The sequence below is a fragment of the Balaenoptera borealis genome, assembly GCF_965194805.1.
Source record: "Balaenoptera borealis genome assembly, chromosome: 1".
In the NCBI taxonomy this organism is placed as follows: Eukaryota; Metazoa; Chordata; class Mammalia; order Artiodactyla; family Balaenopteridae; genus Balaenoptera; species Balaenoptera borealis.
This window is the reverse complement of record NC_138860.1, coordinates 62297330-62320357: the sequence shown is the minus strand read 5'-3', so window position 1 is coordinate 62320357 and position 23028 is coordinate 62297330. Positions and strand designations below refer to the sequence as shown.

Genomic DNA, 23028 nt, shown 5'->3' with positions numbered 1-23028 from the left:
CATGCACATTGTTTTTATCCCGTGCTAAAATACTTTGCACTACTCTCCAAATTTAGGGCTGTGGGTGCACACATTGACAACCCTTCTGTGCTAATTAGAAAGTATTTGAATAAGCACAGTTATATCTGTCATGCATTTTGTTTAGTGTGAATAATATATTTTAATGAGTAGTTTTGATTTTCCTTTTATTTATATCTCTGTTATAACTACTATATTTTAAGGGGGAAAATCCTCTTCTGACATATTTCTCTTGCCTCTTACTAAAACTAACAAATTTTTCCTGTTAAAAATATTTAGGCCAGAAATTCCCCCTTCTTTTATTAACAATAACAACAATAACAAAAGAAACCTATAATCTTAACATTTAATTTTTGAGGGGGTATGAGGAATTAATTTTGCCTGAGTTTTAAATTTTTGCCATGACTCTAGCAAGTTGCTTTATATTCATTTTACAGTGATAATCATTAAGTGGAAGTTGATAATGCCATTAAGTTTGAAACTTACACCTATAGGCAATTGTGCATCTGTCAGACACTCATTTTCTACTCTAGATTTAAAGAAATAAAAATGCTAATTTGTAAGCATTAGAAACATAAATGCTAATTATCCATTATTTTATATAAGCAGACTTCTTTTGACATTAATAAAATGTTTACTTACAGAAGGAGACTTGTGGATGATCAGAAAGCAGTGAAACAGATTTTACTAATTCTACTAGGGTAGATTGGGAATGGAAAAACTGGACCTGTCTTGCATTAAGTATTATTTCCTTAAGATTATATACTGTCACCAAGTTGAAATTTTATTTTAATAATATCATCTTGATGATAGTACATCAAGCAATATTGTAAATTGCCATTAAATGTACTTTGACAACTCTAATTTTTATTAAATAAATACCTAATGATTGAAGACTGCTGTATTAATGGGAAATATAAGTTCTGTATTCATCACACTGGGCTACCTCTGTATATGTCGTATTTTAAATTCTAGAAAATAAAGTTAGTGAAATCAGACTTCATTTAGACTTTTTTTTTATATTCCTTAGAACTAGTTATCACTTAGTTGCTTAGAATGAAGTAGCTAATCCCCTTTTCCCCAACTACTAGTCTAGATTCTTAAAATTAGTGGTATATTTCATCTTTTGGAAGTTAAGCACTGTTTAATTTTTATTGCATATGCTTACTTGTTCCACTCTCCTGCTAACCAAATCAATATCTATATTTCTAGTTAAATTGTTTTCTAACTCAGAATTGTCTATGATAAAAATAAGTGACATTTATTGAGTTTTTAATATGTAACTGGCACTGTGTTAAGAATTTTGTATGTATTATCTCATTTGTTGTAATTTAATGAGGTGAATACTAATGTGATCCTCATTTTACTGATGAAGAAACTAAGACTTCAAGAAATCTGTAAAGACAAGTGAAATAAGTGGTGGAGCCATATTTGTATATCTGTTTCATTAATTCAACTCATGTTAAATGCCTGTTACCTTGTGGCAAATACTGGGCTTGGCACCAGTTTGCATGAATGAATAAAGCTAATGCTCCCTTTGCTTGGAACAGAGTTGATTAATAATAATAATGATAATAATAATAATAGAGTTGATTAACCATAATAATAACAACATAGACACTTACATTTTCTTTGTGCCAAACATTACTTGGAGCAATTTTTATATGTTTATTTACTTAATCCTCACCAAAGCCGTATACAGCAGGTACCATTATTATCTCCATTTTCAGATGAGGAAACTGAGGTAAAGAGAGGTTAAGAAACTTGTCCAAGGTCACACACTGTGTGTCTGTGTTAAGAGATGTGATTCAAATCCAAGCAGCCTGGTTTCAGTGTCTGCGATCATAACCACTATCCTTTGCTTCATCTAACAGTAAAGACAGATGATGAAAAAAATAAATACGAGTGTCCTAAGTGTTATAAAAGAGGAAGTAAGGTTCAATCGGGAGCATATGAATGAGTCTTTGTCTCTTCTGGTAGGGGGCCAAATAAGGCATTCCTGAGGATGAGACATTTTAGCTGCAATCTGAAAGATGAGTATGAGTAAGTTAGGTCAAGGAGAGGGAGGAAAAGGGGATCATGAATAGCATGTGCAGAGGCTCTGAGATAATCACATTAGAATGACTAGAAGAGTCCCAGTATGGCTGGCGTTTGCTCTGGCTTCAAGAGATAGGTAGAGTCCAGATTGAGAAGGACCTTTTAGACTTTTTTAAGGTTTTAGATTTTAATTCAGGAACAGTAGGAAGCTAATGAAGGATTTAAAATAGGGAACATGGCCAGATCTGGTTTGTTCTGAATAGAGTATGAAAAATTGATTAGAGACTAATAAATCACTTAGGAGGTTCTTCTGGTAATAAGGATTTTGACCTGGTGATAGAAGTAAGGTAGCGATGTGAAGAGATTCATGAAATATTTCAAATGTAGAGTATATGGGATTTGATGAACGAGGCAAAGGATTGAGGAGGAGTCCAGAGTATAAATTGCAGTAACAACTCCAGAATTTCTACATGGGGGTGGTTTAGCAATGGCAGTCTGGTTGGAGGGAGCAGGGTCAGGGTGTGTCTTAAATCTGTTTTTATACAGTAAATGCAATGTTTTGACTTAGATTATACATTTATTTGTGGTGGTTTGGGAACGGTAATAATAGAGACTAGCAGGTGACATTTCTAGGGCTGCAAGGGTAACTCCCAGGTTTTGACTGAGTACAATTGATTGGCTACTTCCTGAAATAGATAACCCTGGAAAAGGAAGAATATATGGGAGAGGATGTATAGAAGGAGGTGGAGATCACAAGCTTAGTTTGAATATGTTGAATTTGAGTTATCTGTGTGAGGCATCCAAGTAGGAAAGTCTGTTGGGCAGTTGATTGTATCGTTGTGGCGTTTAGCAAAGATGGCAGAGCTAGAGAAGTAAATTGGAGAATTTTCTGCATGTAGATGATAATTGAAGGTAAGAAAGTAGATGAAATCATCTAGGATGAAAGTAAAAAGTGAGACATCTAAAACATCTCAAAAAAAATCAGAAAAAATTCCAGAATTAAATATTTTGCTAGAGGAGAGGTGATAAAGGAGATGGAGAAGTAACAACCACATTGAAAGGTAATAGGTAAAGTAGAACAGTGTGATGTCATGAGATCAAAAGAAGAGAAATTTTCAAGTACAAGAGAGTTGTCTATTTGCTACTGAGAGGTCAAGTATAAATGGGTTCTAAAAATTCTCCACTAGATTAATCAACACGGAGGTGATCAATCTCATTAGTGAGAGCAGTTTCACCGGGCTGATAGAGGCCAGAGTAGAGTAGGAGAAGATGAAAAGTACTTCTCAATGGCGATGAGAATTAAGAAAAGTAATTCAAAACGATAAGCAAGAAGGACAGTAGCTGGAGGGGAAAGTGGTTAAAGAGAGTGTTCTCCTAAGCTGTCTACCTCATTTGTTCATTTTCATCTGGAAGTCACATTTTATCATGTTAAGTAATCTGTTCAATCAGAGTATGACAGACGGGTTTGATTTTTTAATAGAGAATATAGGTGAGGAAACAGTCATAAAAAGAAAAATCTTGGATGAGAATTTTGGCAGGGTTTATGTGCCGCATGAGGTACGCATTTTTACTTATTTTCTTTCTATCTGTTCTCCCTCCAAACTGAAAGTGAACTAGGAATAGAAGACTTTTATGAACAGAGGGGTATAAGACTAACAGTTCTGAAGTACAGGGAAAGAAAGCCTAGGTAGCATAGGTAAAATGACTACTACATTTCAATCCATAAATTTTAAATATTAGAGGGAAAATGGAACCAGGCACAGTCTGATTCTGTATGTATCCCAACCCCATGTTTAAGTTCAATTCACATTTCTGTGTTATGTCATGAAAAAAGGTATTGGATTAAAGTTATTGTCATTGATTTACAGGTTGAGTTTTGATTGTCAGGAAGAAAATTTGACTAGGATATTATTTCCAAAAGATTACAGAGGAGAGATTTCCTAGTAAATATCAGTATTAAAGTTGCACTTTGTTTTTGGCTTTCATAAAATAGTTAATTTCTGTATAAAGTCAGATTGCACTAGTAAGAACACTCAATTTTAGAATAAAAACCTTGCCTCACAGTCACCTATGTGGTGGATAGGAGTTCTCTGTTTAGAATCTACTCCTAGAAACAGTTTCTGCACTTTGAATCAGAATATGCTTCCTTATACAAATGATTGGAAGACCTGGATATCCAGTAGTCTGAGGTATGCAGAAAAGTTACAGGTTCCTGACCTATAAAATTGGAAATTTTGCATTGGCCTAGAAATGATACTTGAGAAATTTGCCTTTTCTTCTATGTATGCCAAGCAAGTTGGGGTGCAAAATTTGGGGAGATAGTTGAGCTTTATCATTGCTATGTCAGTATTTTTTCAGAGGATTTCATCATATATTTTGTTTCCTTTTAGATTGATTTTTATTTTAAACATTTGGCAAAATAGAAGGAAAAATATTGACAAGTTCATTGTGCAGTAGAAAATCCCTGAAGCAAAGAATATATTATTTCTGTATGATCCACAGGATATCTAAGCTACTGTAGGTGATTAATGGATGATTGTACAGTTAGAATAGTGACCCAGCAGCAGAGGAAATGTTGGGCATAGTGGTTCTAAACAAATTATTGTGGCCATATGCTACTTAATTATCATTTTGATAACTTTGTTTAAATTTACACATAGGATGGGTCTCCAGGGATATCCTAGCTAAAAGACCAAACATCCATATCAATATTTAGATGATATACAAACCTAGTTACCAAAATAGCATATTTTATACTACTTTTAGCATGTTTTTTTAGAACCACAAATGATTAATTTCATAGTTGAAATGCACAGATTGAATGGTTTGAAAACATGTGTATTAACCAAAAAAAAAGAAGTTTATTTGTGGTTCTTAGTGTGAATCAAAGCTTGAAAGATACCTAATTAAAGTTCAAAGAAGTTGCTTTCAAATTGTATTCCAGCCCATTCTGAGAGTTTTTTCTGAGCCAATGCATTCATCTGAAAGGGCTCTTTCGGGAAAGGATCTCTTAAATTTGCTTCCCAGAATCTCATGTTACTGTCTATTCACTTCTAACTCCAAAAAATGAAGTCTTACAGTATATTGTCTTGATTATTATGTGGTTATGACTGTGCTTGCTAAAGCATGTATTTTAATGGATGGTCGTTTGCCTGGATAGAGACCGCTCTAAGCTACTAACATCATCAGTTGTTTTTAATAATTAAACTACAAAGCAATATATATGGCCATCTTAGCAGTGTTGAACAAGTTAAAAGTGATTTTTTCCCCCCCACTACACTGTCCTTGTGCTGAGTGCACCACAATTAATTTTATTCTCCTATAATGTTTTTAGAGTGAGAAGAAATAGTTCAGTCTCTCAGTGCCCTGGAAAAGATACAGTGTAGTTTTCCAATACTCTGATACCAAAGTGACAGTTTGGACTACCAGAACTTTTATCAGTTAAAGTTGCTGATATGAATTATACATCACTTCTGAGAAATAACAATACCAGCAGGTGATATTTCTTAATTAAAATATTTATTTAAGGAATCTTATTTTCTACTTAGTATTCAGATTATTTCCAAGACAGTATAGTAAGTAGGAACTTCATATAGAAAGAAACTTAGGTTACTAGAGAAAAAGAATCTAGCTCATTATCATCAGTTTCATCATCTATAAAATGGAGATTAAAATATGTGCTACAGAGATTTAACAAAGGATACATATATATCCTGGGACATAGTAATGTTCAAGAAATTTTAGTTACTGATATGATGGTGCGTTCTACATAAAGTTATTGGGTTTGGTGAAGTTCTAAACCCTAAGGCTGTTAAATTAAAATCTCTACTTGTTAAGCAAAATATTTCAGTAATATTAATATATTTCTGTGCATTATATAAGTAAGGCTTTGAATAATACAGTTTTTAGAATGTGTTTGCTAATCCAACTTTTAACACACAGAGCAAGTTATGGAAAATTAAAATGGTTACAAATATTTCTTCAAATAAAGTAATAATAACATTTATTTTTTAGTTCGTTAAAGTAGATTTTTTATAGACCTTTTTAGCTTAAAATATGCACTTTATCAGAAACAATTTGTTAATTAATTTACTAGTAAACCAGTGATCTACATTTCCGAGAAAATTCAATTCGATAGGTTGTATATGGTCAAGAAGAGGAGTATTAAACTAGCAAGAGTAGAATGGAACAAGGCTAGGAAATGGATTTTTAAACCTCAGATATATACTTCCATTAATGCCTCAGTTGAAGAAACCACGTTGTGCACTGCGTAGTGTTTCTGCCAGAGACATTATTTATATGCAGTCTACAAGGAGATAACTAGACTAGGGGTCTGAAGTATTTGTAGCTAACAGAAATAATGTGATGGGCCAATTTTACTCCGGGCTGATGACTTCATTGACAACTTAAATGAACAAATTCTGTCAACTATAGTCATAAATTAAATGAGTACTACTGTGTTTTACATGATTTTTACTATATTCCAGAGAGATTAAATAATAACTTGGTAGTAGATAACCTAGGAAGAAGGTTTGAATTAACATTGATCATCTCAGGAAGCTTCTTGCTTTTGGAGGTTGGGGGTGCTCTTGGAGGCTGGTAGATATTTTCTACACCATTTTGACCTCTTAACAGCTAGCTATTTGTCTACTATATTCCTTTAGTCATAGCATGCAAATATCTATAGCTGCCTCTAATTTTACTCAAAAAGGAAGTTTTGATACAGCATTTAAATGGCTTCTTTTTTTAAATTTTTATTGGAGTATAGTTGATTTACAGTGTTGTGTTTGTTAGTTTCAGGTGTTAAATGGCTTCTTAAAACTTATGCTCCCATAACCAAGGTAGATCTATGAAATTTAACCCTACAATTTTCTCACACCTGCTTTTTTTTCCCCCTATTTCTTCTCTACTTTAAAAGAAAAATAATAACAAAGCACTTTACAAAATGTTGTGAGAGATAATGAAAGAAGTAGCCCCAGTTCTACCTCTTAGTTTCCTTGATCATTCATTCAATCTTTCAGCTATCTTCACCAATTCCAGATCCCTAAGGATGACTGTGGTTTTGGCAGCAGTGGGACAGAAATTTTAGCAACATAACTAAAGAATAAGGGAAAACTATATGTGGACAAATGACTAACAGCAAATTTTTCAAAGATTGTCAAGGATAGGACAGATATTTTAAAAGTCCTGTTCAGGAATTCCCTGGTGGTCCAGTGGTTAGGACTCTGGCATTCATTGCCGAGGGATCAGGTTCAATCCCCGGTTGGGGAACTAAGATCCCACAAATCATGCGGCACGGCCAAAAAAAAAAAAAAATCCCGTTCTTGATAATTTTATGTAAGTTAAAGGTATGTTAATTCAGTTATTTTATCAGAATGCCATTTGGTAAAATACCTCCTCTAAAACATTGAATGTAATATCGAATCTTTGAAAGTCGTAATGGATTGTTAACTTTTTTTCCAGCAGCTGTTTATATCAAGGACATAATCATAACAAAAGTAGTACAGAAACAAAGTGAATTTATCATTTGGTAGGCCAGCTTTATAATTGATTCATACTTTTATTTTCAAATAGCAATTAATGTTATAGGAGAGGATTTCTCAGGAGTTAGAAGTGAAGAAGACACAAGAATTGATAATCCTGAGTTTTATCAGCTTGGCTTCTCATCTCTTGGGGAGAATCCTTTTTCCTTTCTGCTACAGTTCTGTATTTTTAAGTCTTGTTAATTGTCCTCTCACAGGATAAAAGCTAGAGCAGAGTTTCTATCAGATTCTCTTTTAGGAAGTGCTCCACCGTCTTCAAGAGGAATGCAAAAAGATATGTCCTTCATTGCAGTATAAACCAAAAATCCTAAGTAATTTTGATTTCATTAAGTTTTTAATGCTTTTGTTAATACTGTTTTCAAGACAGAAAGCTTATTTTTAGTACTGTTATATCAAGTCCTTGAACTTGTATCGAGAAAACAATTATGACACAGAAGAGTTTCCTTTCTGCAAGCGACTGGCAGAAATGTTACATGTTTGATTATATAGCAGTTTTTATTCCTTATACATTTTAGTGTTCCCCCAAGCTGTTATTCATCATAAAAAGAAAAAAATCTAAAGCCCTATTCAAATTTGTCTTCGAATATCCATGTACTCCTTTTGGGGGGGAGGGGAGAGGTGACTTCAAAGTGGTTTGTATCCATTTCTGTAGCGTTTCTTGATTCTTATTTACCATTTTACAAAGGTTTTATATGTTGAGATGGATGTATATTATGATTATCACCTATAGACTCTTCAGGTGGAATTGCCTTTCCATAATTTAGAAAACAAATTTCTTGCAAGATTAGTCAGGAGAAGAGGATGGAATTATACCAAAACGTACGATCTTATAGAGTTTTAGAAAATAACAGAGCACAATAAATTTTCCTCTCCCGCCTCCTTCCCAATAGTGTACAGGCTGTAATCCCTCCCTAGATTATAAGTCTATGAATTTGAAAGAACAGAAAGAATTTGATAGCATTTAATTGCAGCAAAGTTTTTACTAAACAACTTCTTTTGGAGCCCTTGCATCTTACTTCTCAGTGTTTCTGAAGGAGCCAATGATAGTTATTCTTGATGCTCTAGCAACTGAAGAAAAAGATCCTGAGCGTTCCATTAAATAAAAGTACCAAGTTTATAAAGTATGTCATTGCATGTTAATATTCTTTGATTCCCTAAAAACTAAATATGGTTCTCAAATGTGTGTGATTTTCATCTGACTCAAAGGGAGTCATGTACACAAAGCTAGAAAATGATGCAATGCCACTTTTGAAATATAGAGTGTTTCTATAACACTTGCTTTGAACTTTAAGTGAGAACCATAACAGATGTGAGAAAGAGTTATGACAAGGACAACCTAATTTAAGTTTTATAAATTTTAGGAAATGTCATCTTTTTATTGGTTTCAGAGAATTTTTTCAAATGTTTTAAACACAATTTTCAGATAACAATAATGAAAAGCTGAGCCCCAAACCAGGGACAGGTGAACCAGTTTTAAGTTTGCACTACAGCACAGAAGGAACAACTACAAGCACAATAAAACTGAACTTTACAGATGAATGGTAAGTTAATATTTTTGTGAAGATGTTCTTAGCCATTTTGTAGGATTGTATTAGATATTATTTTTAGCACTTCATCATCTTTGTTTTGCAATAATACATTGGTTCTCAAACTTTAGTGTGCTTCAGGATCACTTGGAGAGCTTGTTAAAACAATTACTAGACCCCACTCTCAGAGTTTGAGATGGAGTCAGAGAATTTGCATTTCTAAAAACTTCCCAGGTGATACTAATATTGCTGGTCCTGGGATATTTCTTCTGATAGAAAATGCAAAAGATAAAAATAATCAATCACCAATAGACCACTAGTGCAAAAATTAATAAACCTAACGTTTTGGAGCTTTTTGCAGTCTTGGTCCTATGTAAAAGGTATGTGTATGTGTATATATACATATATATTTTTGGTTTGAGTTTTAAAACATGATTTTAATCATACCTAATATATTCAGTTCTCCCCTACATTTATTTGAGTTAACTTTATAGTAAATATTCCCACAATACTACTTAGTTTTCATAAGTATTATTTTATCAGCTGTATAATAGATTCCATCAAGTGGATGTACCATAGTTTTACTTAACCATTTCCCTTTAATTAGGCAGTGAATTTATTTGTTTATTTTTACCAAATAAAACTATAATGACTATCTTTGTTTACAAGCTTTTTCCTACCTTTAAGGTTATTGATTTGGGATATTTTTCCAGAAATAAACTATATCTAGATTGAAACATATTACAAAATTATTTTCAAAAGGATAATCTGTTATTACATTTCTCCCAGCAGCATATGAAAGTACATGTTTTGCTGTCTCCAGGCCAATGTTCAATATCAATATATTCATTTATTTGTAACATATATTTGATTTTTAAATAATTTTTATTTTTATTTAATTTATTACTGGTGAGTTTGAACTTTATTTAATAGTTGTATAGATTCTTTTAAATGACATTTCTGATTATATTTATTGCTCATTTAATCTAGTTAAATCTTACATTAAAAAAAAATCTAGTTATGTGAGCTTCTTAAATTCTTTGCCACTGTCTCATTGCATTTTGTGTGAGAGAGACAGCACCCAAAATTTTGTATTTGAATTTATTACTATTATTATATAAACTAATATATAGATAATACAATCTTTCTTAATATATAATTAATTATATATTAATATAATTATATGTGATTAATGCAGGGTGATTATATTAATCATTTAATACCCAATATATTAATTATCCTATATAATTAATATATTATTATATTAACATATTTAATTGTATATTATTATATATTATGTTAGTATAATATATAATATTGCTTATAAATAATATATAATATAGTTATATATTGTTTATTAATATATAATTAATTATATGTTGATATATGATATTTATTCCAATTCACTGGTTTCCATTTGTGTTTCTGTGTGTTTTTAAATATTAAACTCTTTGATTAAATAAGATTTTCGCATATTATTGAATACCTTTCTACATCCCAAAGACTGTTCTAGACACTGGGAATGCATCAGTGAAAAAAATAGACAAAAAAATCTCTGCCCTATTGGAGCTTACCTTCTAGGTATGGGAGGCAGACAATAAACATAATAAGTGATTTGTATAGTATGTTAGATGGTATTAAGTGCTGTGAAAGAAAATAAGACAGGTAAAGATGTTTGGGAGACCTAGGGAAAGGGTAGGCATCATTGAGAAGATGACATTTGGACAATTTGAAGGGTAAGAAGGAGTGAGCCATGCATATATCTGGGGAAAGAGCATTCTAGGCAGAGAGAAAGCCAGTACAATGCCTCTGAAGCAGGAGCAGTCTTAGTATGTTCAAGGATCTTTTAAAAAAAACCCAATGTAGCTGGAGTAGAGTGACCAGAGGAGAGAGTAGTAACAGATAAGGTCAGCCAGGTAAGTGAGAAGGGTCTTTAAAAGGATAAAGGATATCTCTGGTTGCTGTGTAGAGAACAGGCCTTAGGTAGAAGCTGGGAGACCAGTTAAAAGGCTTTGGCAGTAAGCAAGGTGAGAGGTAGTGGTGTCTTGGACCAGGATAGGAGCAGTGGAGGTAGTAAGAAGAGATTGGATTCTAGATATGTATTTGAAGGTACAGTTAATAGAATTTCTTTATGAACTCTAGTGTTTGACCTCAACTTTTAAAAATAATGATATCTATGGCCCTTTTTCTTAGTACATGATTTAAGATCACAGAAGATTGTCATAGTTATTCTTAAGTCTTTTCTATTCTCATGTTTCTGTACAGAAGGGACTGATATCTTACAAACAATCTCATCTGAACATTTTTGAACCAAACATCTTTAGTCCCACTCTTCTTTTGAATGCTACTTTTCCTTCTTTAAAAACTGACCATGAATTATATTCTCTTATTTCTTTATCAAAAAGGTAGTTAGCTTTTTTCTGATTATGAAAGTATTCTGTATTCATTGTAAAAAAAAAATTTCAAAAGAGTATGCAGTCTTTTTCATCTATGCCAGCACGGTGTCTTGCTTTTATTTTAGTTTCTTTGATCCAGATAAGGCAATAGAGCACACTGACCAAGAGCTTGGGCTCTGAACCTGACTAGCTGTTGAACCTCTCTAAATATCAGTTTTCTCATCTGAAAAAGGGCATATTTAATAGAACCTGCTTCAGACTTTGTTGGGAAGATTTAATGAGAACATGCAGAAAAAGTACATAGCACTTAGCACGTTGACTAGCACGTGATAGGCTTTAAATAATTGTTAGCTACAATTGTCATCTTTAATAAATTGCCTTTCAGATCCTTTGCCCAGTTTTTTACTGTGGTGTTTATCTTTTTCTTATTGATTTATGAGAGCTATATATTATAGAATTAAGTGAGGATAATATCATTTGTCTTTCATTTGTTGCAGATATTTTTCCCAGTTTGTTGTTTGTCTTTCAGTTTACTTATGGTAGTTTCGCTTTATGGTTTCAGCCTGTGAGCTAATACTCCTTGTCCTTCCCAGGATTAGGGGAAAAGTTTCTTCTTGTTTTCCTCTTAAAGTTCTGTGATTTTATATCAAAAATATGTTTAATCCTTTTACAATTTATTTTACCATAAAGTATGATGTAGAGCTTATAGCTCAATTTTTCTACATGGCTTTTCCTTTGTCCCAGTACCATTTACTGAGCAATCTAGTCATTTATCTGTGATTTAAAATGCCATATTAACACATGCTAAATGTATTTACTTGATTACTTTGTCTTTTCCACTAATGGCTCTGTATTCCTACATCAATGCCATAATGTTTTAATTATCATAACTATTCTACACTGAGCATTTTATTTAAGCCTGTATCATAGCTTTCTCGATGGAAAAAAAAAAAAAAAGATTTGTATATCACATTGGCTTCTCTATACCAAAATTGCTATGCATTTCTTTCTGGCTAAAAAGAAATACATGTTCATTGCAAAAAAATCAGAATCTAGAGAGAAATTGAAAAAAAAATCACAGTAACCCTACTGAGATGACATTTAACATTGGTGAATATCCTTTCTGACATTTTTCTCTGCTCATATACCCATGTAGATATACATTTTTCTTAAAACTATATTATATATGGATGCCCTTTTAAAAAAATCAAATTGACTTCTGCAATTAGCCTAAAAAGGTTTTTATAAAATTTTGACAAAAGTTCCATGATAATTTGCATTGTTTATTGAGTCACTGCTGTTTGTCTATAATTAACGTTTTTTAAGTTACTGTAGCTGTTCAGTTTCTTTTTCTTGTTCACATCTATACTAAATTTAAGAAATTGTTGCTTTTCTGTGAATTTAATTTTAATCTTAGTCAGATTGTTATACATTTTCCTCTATTTTCCTTCCCACTCAATCCCCTTCTTACACATATGTCATGATTTGTCACAGAATGTTCATTGAAAATTATTTATTTAAATTGGTCTGGTATTCTGCTCTAGCTAAAAATTCTAACAGAATTAGGATCATCATCAGGTAGGTATTAAAACTAAAACAGAAAACATTATCCTTTTACAAAACCGTGGTGCTCAATCACTTGCCATATTTGAACAACAATCTAGAACTGGCAGGGGTCCAGTGGTCCAGAGGGCAGTTCAAAGACCAAAGAAATTTCCAGGCCTCTTTTCAAGTATTAATTTAAAAGTAGCCTAGAACAACAAAGTCTAAAAGGGCCTATGATCACAGTCTGTAAAATCATTAAGAATTTGAATGTGGTGAACCATCTGTAGTGAGAACAAGAAGAGAGATTATATAATTAAGTTAAAATTCAATAGAGAGACTTGTAAAAATATATATCAGGTCGTAGAAGCATCAAACCAGTGAAGAAGCGGTCCTTTCATATTTTTAAATCTCTTTTTAAATATTAAAGTGGATTAGAATAATCACCTAGACTTTTTAAAGTGATGTTTTTCAAGTACTATTAAAATAATAAATCCTGTATTTTATTTGTAGTCAAGTTTTTTGATCAACTTCTCTAGTTGTAAAATATAGAAATTATCCTAAAAGTTCATGTTTATTAACTTCTTGGTGGGATCACTTATCTTGTCTTGATGGTAGGAGCAGTACTGCCTCAAGTTCTAGAGGAAATGGGAGCCACTGCAAATCTGAGGATCAGGAGGAATCCTTGGTCCCACAGAGCTCCACGCAACCATTAGAAGGAGAGAATGAAGCAAGTAAGGTGTTAATTTTGTTTTTGGCATGACAAAACCCAGTGTTGGATGTTTACCTATTTTTCTGATACCTCAGTGCTACAGTTTTGTTTCTTGTTTTTAATCAATTACTTTTGCCGTAATAGTCCAGTTACTGCTGTTGATAAACAAATAACAAATGCAAAAGGTAAGGACCTTAAGCATTTAAGATGGGGCATCACAGTAAAGCACAGTTCCCCTCTGTGGACACAGTGGCCAAGATAGATGGTCATCGTACTGACAGTATGTTAGATAGAAATGTTGGTTTGAATTATCTTTACCATTTTTATACCTAGCAGTGAAATACAGAGTACCTATCTTGATTTTTTCAAAGAGTATAGGTGGTTTATGGAGGGAAAAAAGGGATAAAATTTAAACAGGTTATAAGTAAATCCTGTTTCATACAAGAAGTGCCATTTAGAGTATGTTTTTAGAACCCTTCCCTAGAATATTTTTATGTGATCATCAAATGAAATTTAGAGGTTAGTATAGCCTAGAACAGAGTAGATTTTCAGTACATACTTGATAAATGAAGGAATAAATGAATTGTTTTTCATTAAATGAATACGTACCTCAGTATAACAGAGTTAACAAGAATAAAATACGTATAAAATGACTGTCTGGTAAGCAAATGTCCAATTAGGAACAAAAAAGACTGATCCTTCATGGGTCTTGGAATTAAATCCAGAAACAAGTATTTTCAATGGCCAAACAGAATTTATGGTGGGGCTAACTTTACTGTTTGTTCATGATAGTTCAAATTAGACCAAATGCATGACAAAAGGGCAGAAAAATACTCAGTTTTAAGTTTAGATTCTCTGAAGTTTAGAGGAAAAAAAAGCAAGATTGAGGAATGTCAGTTGTGAGGGATAATCTAAAGCAGAGATTCTTCACATAGAGTTCATAAAGGTCCACACATAGGCTTTAGGAAGAGGCAGTGGGCAGAATTGCACATCTCTTCCTGATAGCGTTTTACAGTTTTGTGGGTACATAAACATAGTGTTTGCATTACACTGGCAGGGCGAGGTTTTATCTGAGTGTCAAAAGTTTCTACAACCCAAAAAGGGTTAAGAACTACTTATATATAGGAAAGCTGGAGTATTAAATTGGTGTTTATTTTTCTAAAAAAAAAATTAGGATTTAATGATAATTTGGTTTAATTCCCAGAAGCTCCTGAAGAATCATCAGAGGATGTGACAACACTTCAGGAAGGTACGTCTGCAGAAAGCACAGTTCAGAACAGTATAGATATAGGTGAGTTGTCTTGTTCTTTTTAGATAATTCCTTCATATAGGAAAATAAGAAGCCTTAATCTGTATTAGTCTCTCCAGAGTTAGAGACCATTTCCAAATAGATGTGTTGTGGAATTTTGTCCTTCATATAGAGAGATTAGACTTTATTACATTAGAAATTGTCTGTGTCAGCTCCGAAGTTAGATTAAATAATTAGTGTTGCCAACATGACCAATTGTTACTACTTATTTTCTGACAGCACAATCAGATAAGTTTACTTTTGAGCCATTGGATTCCGGTTCAGGAGAAAGGAATGACTTCAATCTTGATAGCCCTTGTGGGGTTCCAGAAGACTCCACTTTGTCTGAAAAAGGCAAGGAACCAGGAACTTCAGATCAAACTAGCACTGAAAGTGCCACCAGTCAGAGTACCAGCAATCCCGAACCTCCATCACAACCAGAAGCCATTGGGCCTTTGGCTCACGAGGAAACATTGGCCAGGGACTCTGCTCTCCAGGACACAGATGACAGTGATGACGACCCAGTGCTGATCCCAGGTGCGAGGTATCGAGCAGGACCTGGTGATAGGTTGGTAAAGTTTTAATTAACATGAACTATAAAGAGTATAATTCACAAGCCTTTGTTTGAAGTCACATAAAGGAGTTTCTCCATTTTTGACAGTTACTTCCTCTAAGGGTGTCTCAGTCATATAAACTCACAGAATTTTCTAAATTATAAATGATTTCATATATTACATTCTTTGAGCAAACTGTGCACTAAGAGGAGAATAAAATGTCTCATTGCTCTGTATCTTCAGCACTAAGGCTTGGTCCTCAATTTACAGATCAAGAGAAAGGAATGTTGAGAATGACCAACAGGTTAATTATGAAGTTAGGGTTATATTTAGTTGTCAGATTGCCCTGTAGACACCCTGGCCTTTATCAGTTTTGGGGTTTTTTTAATGTTCAGTTTTTCTGCTTTTCTCTTGACCCTGGATTAAGGTAGTGTGATAAAGTTCTCTTTTTGAGAACAGTATGTTTTCTCTGACTTCTACTAAACTTAGTAACTCAATTTCAAAAATGAAAAATCACACCAAATAACAAATATTATAACTACAGTAAAGAATTAAATTGCTAATATGTTCATATACTTTTTCCATTTTTCATATTATGAGTTCATAAGGATATATTTTATTTTTTTAGTAGATAAAGTAAATCTTTTAAAGTATATTGCATTCCATACTTTTCTAAAACTATTTCTATAATCAGTGCCATCATATCTCATTGTAAGTTCTGTCTTCTTCCAGAGAATAAAATTTTATCTTTAAAATCCTAGCTTACACAAGCATGAAGAACCCATATCACATATTTTTATGCTCAGTGTTCTGCTATTTATAAAATATTCTGACATTTCTGTCAAGTGAAAAGATTAATTTCCCATTAAAGAATGGCAATGTTATATAATGATTAAGAGCATAATGACTTATATTCTGGTTTTACCATTTACTAGCTGCTTCATCATTCAAATTACTTAATGTCTCTTTAAGGTTCAGTTTCCTTATCTATAAAATGGGGTTATGATTGTCTAGAATTGTTGTCAAAATTTAGAAAAAAATCAATCAGTCCAAGGACTTGTCTCAAATTGAAAGCACTGAATAAATGACAGGTGTATTAAACAACCAAGATATTCTGTGTAGCTACTTAGACTTTAAAAAGCAATTACAATAAGAATGGCTACAGGGATAAAGACTAACAGAGGACAAGCAAAATTCCTGAACGTTGTAGCTTGCAGTTCAGTGAAACTGCCTTTTCTTAACTATGAAGATAGATATGTATCTTCCTTTAGTCATATTTGGTCAACGTGTTTACTTTGCAATGACCCTGTTTTTAAATGTAGAGGAAGTAATCTTTGCTTATATTTGTATTTAGAGACTAATCAAACATCTTCTGTTTACCTGCCACACATTAGTCTTCAAATTCTTAGTATATATTTTAGACAAGTAAAACTTAGTTTCATTTCTTTCCATACCCAGAGGGAGTTCCTTACAATATTATTACCGCTTGATGTATGCAGATAAGGTTGGCAAGCATAGCACAATTTGAAAATCAAGTTGATGGTTTCTGAAACCCCGGGTAGAGAGCTAGAGCCTATAATTATTTTAAGTTCGTAAATTTATGGCTTTCTAATTATGTAAGCAAACATATGTCCTTGGTTTTTTTCTGTACTTACATAGCTTAAAGTGATACCACGGTCATAATGGAAAATAAAATTTAAGTATCAACTTCTAGTAAAATGCACCATGTCACTTACCAGGTCTGTTTGTTTAAATAAGAAATCATATATTTTTGGTAAATATTAAACACTTTCAAAAAATCATAATTATTTAGCATCTTCTTTTTAGGCTAATTATTTAACACTTTTACCTAGCCTGCTTTATAGCTGAGGAAACTGAGGTGCTACGCAGGGATTTTGTATGTTCTAGACCTAAGAAGGTTTTTTTTGTTTTTTTTTTTTTACACAGTAGTGTAACATGAATGAGAAAGGAGGATTTGTGGGGAGAGTGGGTCCTAGAGAATGCAAAATGTCTTGCAGCATACTGTCCTTATTTTGGTTATCTGACTAGAAATGATAGTATCTTTCTATAGAGTGTTGTCACTTATCATTTTCATAATACTTAGATGATTTATATGTTTTAGGGATTCTCCTGAGGTTTGGATCTGCCAAAAAATTGGCATCTGGTAGCTTCACTGACCCAAGAAACCCAGGTGCTGAACTAGACTAGCAGACTCTTTTAGAGGAGAGATGATCAGGGACAGCAACCTGGAAGTGCCCCCGCTTCACGCACGTACTCTTGAATTCACGCTCTCGTGGTTAGGTCCAGATTTGAAACCACCTCTGGGTCTACATTTGCTTCCCTGCTTTTTTTGTTTTTTAAACTAAATATTATTTAATATTCTGTACACTCAGTTTAGGTATTTAACCTTAGTTTGTCCTATATATTATTTTGTTTTATTCTATAGGACATAGTAGTAGTAACAGAAGAATAATAAAATTCTTCCCATTGAGAAAGTTAATTTACTGAAAAGAGAAGACAGATACACAAGCCATTTATAAGAACATGGAAAACAGTTTTAATAAATATATGAAATAAATACAATATTATATATGTATATATGTGTGTATATACACACACAAAGTTGTGCGTACTGAGGTAATGCTAAAGTGATTATAGTGACTGTTTCGCAGTTACATCAGTTTTCCTTTGAAATTTGCATTATTCTTTCCTAGCTATTTACCAAAAATTTGTAAATGGTGGAAAATCTTCCTTCTGACTTTTCTCTAAATAATTTTGATAGTTCCTAACTTCCTGAGCACCATCTTGATTAAATCTTGAACTACCTATATAAAATGTACTTTTCATTTCTGTACCTTTCTAAGGGCTGTTCATCCTTCAGAAAACTGCCCATTTATCTTACTTCTAAATTTGGAGGAATGGGTATGTTGACTTTTATTCTAAAGAGAGAAAGTTCAAGAAATTTTGCTTCTTCAGAACATGAAAAGAATAATTTACCAGCTTATAAATAGGCATATGAATTTTGAGAATTTCTATTTCCAAAGGGACAAAGAATTTCAAAGCTCTACTGTAAAAATACCACTTGGTTCTTAGAATCTAAGGAAACATTTCACACTTGGATGAAATGCCCAACTAAAAGGATGCATGTCTTAAAGGTCATTAAGAAACCCAGTCAAGATTAGTTTGGTTAGGCTAGAGATGTTTCCAAAATTGAAAATGGTAAAAGAGTATATACTTAGATCTGTACTTTAATTTGTATGAAGAATTACATAGTGGATCTCATAATTTTTTTGCCACACATTTAATTTTTTAAATGAAACCTAAAAAGTTTATAGCTAAGCCATTTTCAACACATTTAATAAAAATATCAAAACAGTTCTTTGCAACACAAAGTTATGATTTTTTAATAAAGATTTGCATTCTTATAATTTGGTTAAATAAATATGACCCAGGTTTTCATTTTTGAGCCGAGAACAAGCATGAGAAGGAAATGTCTTACAAAATAAAGGCCTTAACAACTAACGTAGGTATTTTAAAATGGAATGCTCTGCTCATTAACTATAGCTAGTCTCGGTATAAATATAACTGGGACTCTCTATAGCAGAGGTCAACAGACTTTTTCCTAAAAAGCCAGATAATAAATATTTTAGGTTTTGTTGGCCAAGAGGCAAAATGGAGGCAGTTATGTAGGCACTTCTATAATCATTTAAAAAATGTAACCATTTACAAATGTAAAAACTGTTATTCTCCTATGGGCCATTACAATAACAGGCAGCTGGCCAGATTTGCCCCAAGAGCCATAGTTCGCTGATCCCTGCTTTATAGCAAAAATAAGTCTTATAGAGAGAAACCAAGCTATAGTGTATGGTAGAATGCCTCTGTTGACAGGTAACCAAACTTTAAAACAGTGAAATCTATGAATCACCACGTTTGGTCCCCTTTAACTTTGTCTACAGCAGGAACACAGAACATTAAATGGAAACTAAATTGAAGAAAGAAATAATTAATCAAACATATACTTTCTAATATGGTATAAAAAAAGCAATAAATGAAAGTAGTATGTGTTTCTCTTAGTGATTTTATATATTGGATTTAGAAACATAAACAGGTGCCCTTGGAATGAAAGGAAAGTGGTCAGGTTTATTATTTAGATGGTCTTCATGTAAACAGTTTTCACAGCGCCAAATCCATCTTCTAGTAAACGGAATGATGGCCTGGCTGATAGCTCTTCCTCTTGCCAAACCCAAGAGGTTTTTTGCTCTCTAAAAAAAGACAAGTATCTAAGTAAGCTTCCTGAAGAAGTTCTCACATAGTCTTGAATAGTTTTTAGTTAATAGACTCAATTAAGATGCTGTAAAGATTTTTTATGTAAAGATTAAAGATATTAACCCTATATTGCCTGTTACTTTTTTAAAAAAATATTTATTTGCATAGAAATTTGGTTCCATTTACCTATTCTGGACTCTATGGAACATGGCCTTCATTTTTAAAGCCAAAATTCTTTACATACTGTAAATTTGCTATCATCTATTTAGTCATCATTATAATCACTCTTTCAGTATTTCTAGTGATTCAAGTTTATTCTTTATTAAAATTGCAGAGGAAAAGTAATCACAGAGAAAGAACTGAACTCCTAGGGAGTTAAAAGCTCTGTTATTCTTTGCTTGCTGGTTATACAGTCTTATGGTTAGGACAAATGAGTCAGCTCAGGGCTTAATTATTTAGTTCCCAAAGGGCAACTCAGCCCTGGGGAGCTAGTGTGTTCCAGTGGAGGGTATTGATAATATGAATCTGAACCTAACAGGGTTAGGTTCTAACTTTTTTAAAAGATAAAAGGGATTAAGTGCAATGTCTTCCTTCTAACCTATCTTCAATGAGTGTTTCTGTTTCCTTAATTTCCTCATACACATTTAGTTGAATGACGTATTCTCACATAATACCCTAAGTTACAAAGGGAAACAAAAGTATTTTAGATTTAGATGATTAATGATGAAAGTGGTGGCCTTAATGCTTTAAATATTTGGTTCTTTGAAGTCTTTGTGAGTGACTTTAGTTATTGTGTTCCCTTCACTAGATTTAATATCAGAGGAACAACAATAGGTGATAGAATAATGAGGTAATTCAGTATGTTCCTTCATTATTTTACTTTTTCTTTATGATGAATTTGCCAGGTCCTCTTTTCCCACAGCTAACCACCTTTCCTATTAACAGTTAATACTTCTTTGAACTTAACTGAACTCTATGTGCTAAGTATTATAAAGCGGGTTGCTTTTCACAAACTATATTTAGCTGCATGCCCTGCATGGGAATAGAATGAAAAGAAGTTTCCTGTGTGCAGATATAATTGATGTTCACTTCAAGTGTGTCATGTGATAAAGTAACTGTAATCTGAAAGGATGTATTTTAACTATTAGTTACTTGCTTTGGCTATTTTGTTGAAGAATGCAACTTATGTTTTTCTAGAACTTGATTGGAGGTAACAATTAGCAACTTTTTGGTATTATTCAAAAATACTCCTTTTCCTTGAGATCAGTAACAAAAAATGGACTTGAGTCTAATTCTGTGCATAGGTTTAAGATTCTGATTTTTTTAAAGAAAGCAGTTTTCTCATAAATTGGTTAGTAACTTAGTATCACACGTCAAGTGATACATAACTCTCAAACACTTCTGTAATTTGAAGACCAACAAAGGGGTACATTTTTAAATGTAACTTTAAAGTGAACCTCAGTTCCATTATTCATTTACCCAAGACCTGGGTTACTGACAAAATCGACCTTGTACCTAATTCTAGTGGCACATGTCTGTTATTTATCATACGTTTCTAAAACAAAGTGGAATATAAAACGTAATATATAGCAACAATCAGAAATGTAAAATTAGTAGAGTTCCTCATGGGGAATACAGAAATGATGAAATAAGCCAAAAATATTGTAGCTACATAGAAATCCCTGGTTACGTCCCATTCTCACAAGGATTCTCATATAAACATCTCAAAATTGCTTTTGCTTTTGTGCTGGTGTTTATAGACTTTTTTAACATTAAGGTATATTTGGAGTGACTTTTTGTAAATTAGTCTGTTGGTAAGTATCACTTTCTAATTAAATAATACTAGAATGGAATTTGTTTCAGGGCTTTTTGATTTTCTGATTTATACCCTGCATCCTAAGCACTCAAAGCCAATTTCTACTTTTACAGTGAAGATTGCAACCTAAAAGTACCATGTCGCTCTAAATGAGTTATAGAAAAGCTAAAACGTTGAAGTGGAAGGCATTCTGTGTTATGGCTGTTGCCAAGAATTGCTCATATTCTCTACATCAGCCATATTCGGAGTGTCTCTGAATACACCTTATGCCTCCATATCTTACTCTGTGCCCTCTAACTGAAATGACCTCCTATTACCATCACCATCATCATCATTTTGGCCACCTCAACTTTCAACATGCATCTTTTTTTTTTTTTTTAATATTTATTGATTGATTGATTTTTGGCTGCGTCGGGTCTTAGTTGCGGCACATGGGCTTCTCTCTAGTTGTGGCGTGTGGGCTCCAGAGCATGCGGGCTCAGTAGTTGTGGCGTGCAGGCTCTCTAGTTGCGGCATGCAGGCTTAGTTGCCCCGTGGCATGTGGGATCTTGGTTCCCCGACCAGGGATCCAACCCGTGTCCCCTGCATTGGAAGGCGGATTCTTAACCACTGGACCACCAGGGAAGTCCCCTCAACATGCACCTTAAGCTGCTCTTTTTTGAAATTTTTCCTGGCTATACATTGCATAATCCCAAGTAGGACTGAACATACCTTCTGTGTGCCTTTATATGTATCTGTTATGCTACCTGTAACACTTTATTGTATGTATGTGTGTATATGTTTCCTTATGTAAGATGCAAGCACCTTTAAGGCCAGCATGCTACATACATGAATACATAAATAAAAGTTGACAAAGAAGACACCTTTTTATCTAAAACTATAGCTAACTAAATTTTTATTCATATTTCCTTAGGTAATCTGGCTTATTGTCTTCTTCCTCTGCTTCCTAAAATTTGAAATAAATGAAAAGCTATGAATTACTTTTTTAGGAGTCTGACAACATTCCCACACATTTGATGACTTGCTAGAAAGACTCACAGAACTAAGAGTCACTTGTAATCATGGCTATAGTTTATTATGACAAGGGAAAAACACATCAGATGGAATCTGGAAGAATCCAATCATAAACTTCCAACATTCTCCCACCCATTGTGGTCCATACAATGTGCTCATTCTTCCAGTGATAAAATGCAGTTAACACTTGTGTAGTGTTTCTGCCCAGAGAAGCCTGCTTAATTAAGACTCGAAATCCAGCAGTTTTACTGGGGCTGATCATATAGGCACCCTCTGCACCCAGCCACAACCCCCTACATTCCAGACTCTGAAGGAA

General features: G+C 33.2%; 1 protein-coding gene across 10 annotated transcripts in view; it reads left to right on the top strand.

Moving 5' to 3' along the window:
- Window positions 1-23028, top strand: part of DCAF6 (DDB1 and CUL4 associated factor 6) — a 166180-nt gene that overhangs the window by 107965 nt on the left and 35187 nt on the right. For 3 of the 10 annotated variants that reach the window (XM_082360633.1, XM_082360629.1, XM_082360635.1), the window contains 5 exons: window positions 9022-9139; window positions 13681-13796; window positions 14979-15065; window positions 15303-15630; window positions 20691-20732. In XM_082360633.1, coding sequence (XP_082216759.1) covers window positions 9022-9139; window positions 13681-13796; window positions 14979-15065; window positions 15303-15630; window positions 20691-20732 — 691 coding nt within the window. The remainder of the gene's footprint in view (window positions 1-9021; window positions 9140-13680; window positions 13797-14978; window positions 15066-15302; window positions 15631-20690; window positions 20733-23028) is intronic. The other 7 variants (XM_082360637.1, XM_082360634.1, XM_082360631.1 and 4 more) reach the window with 3 other exon arrangements.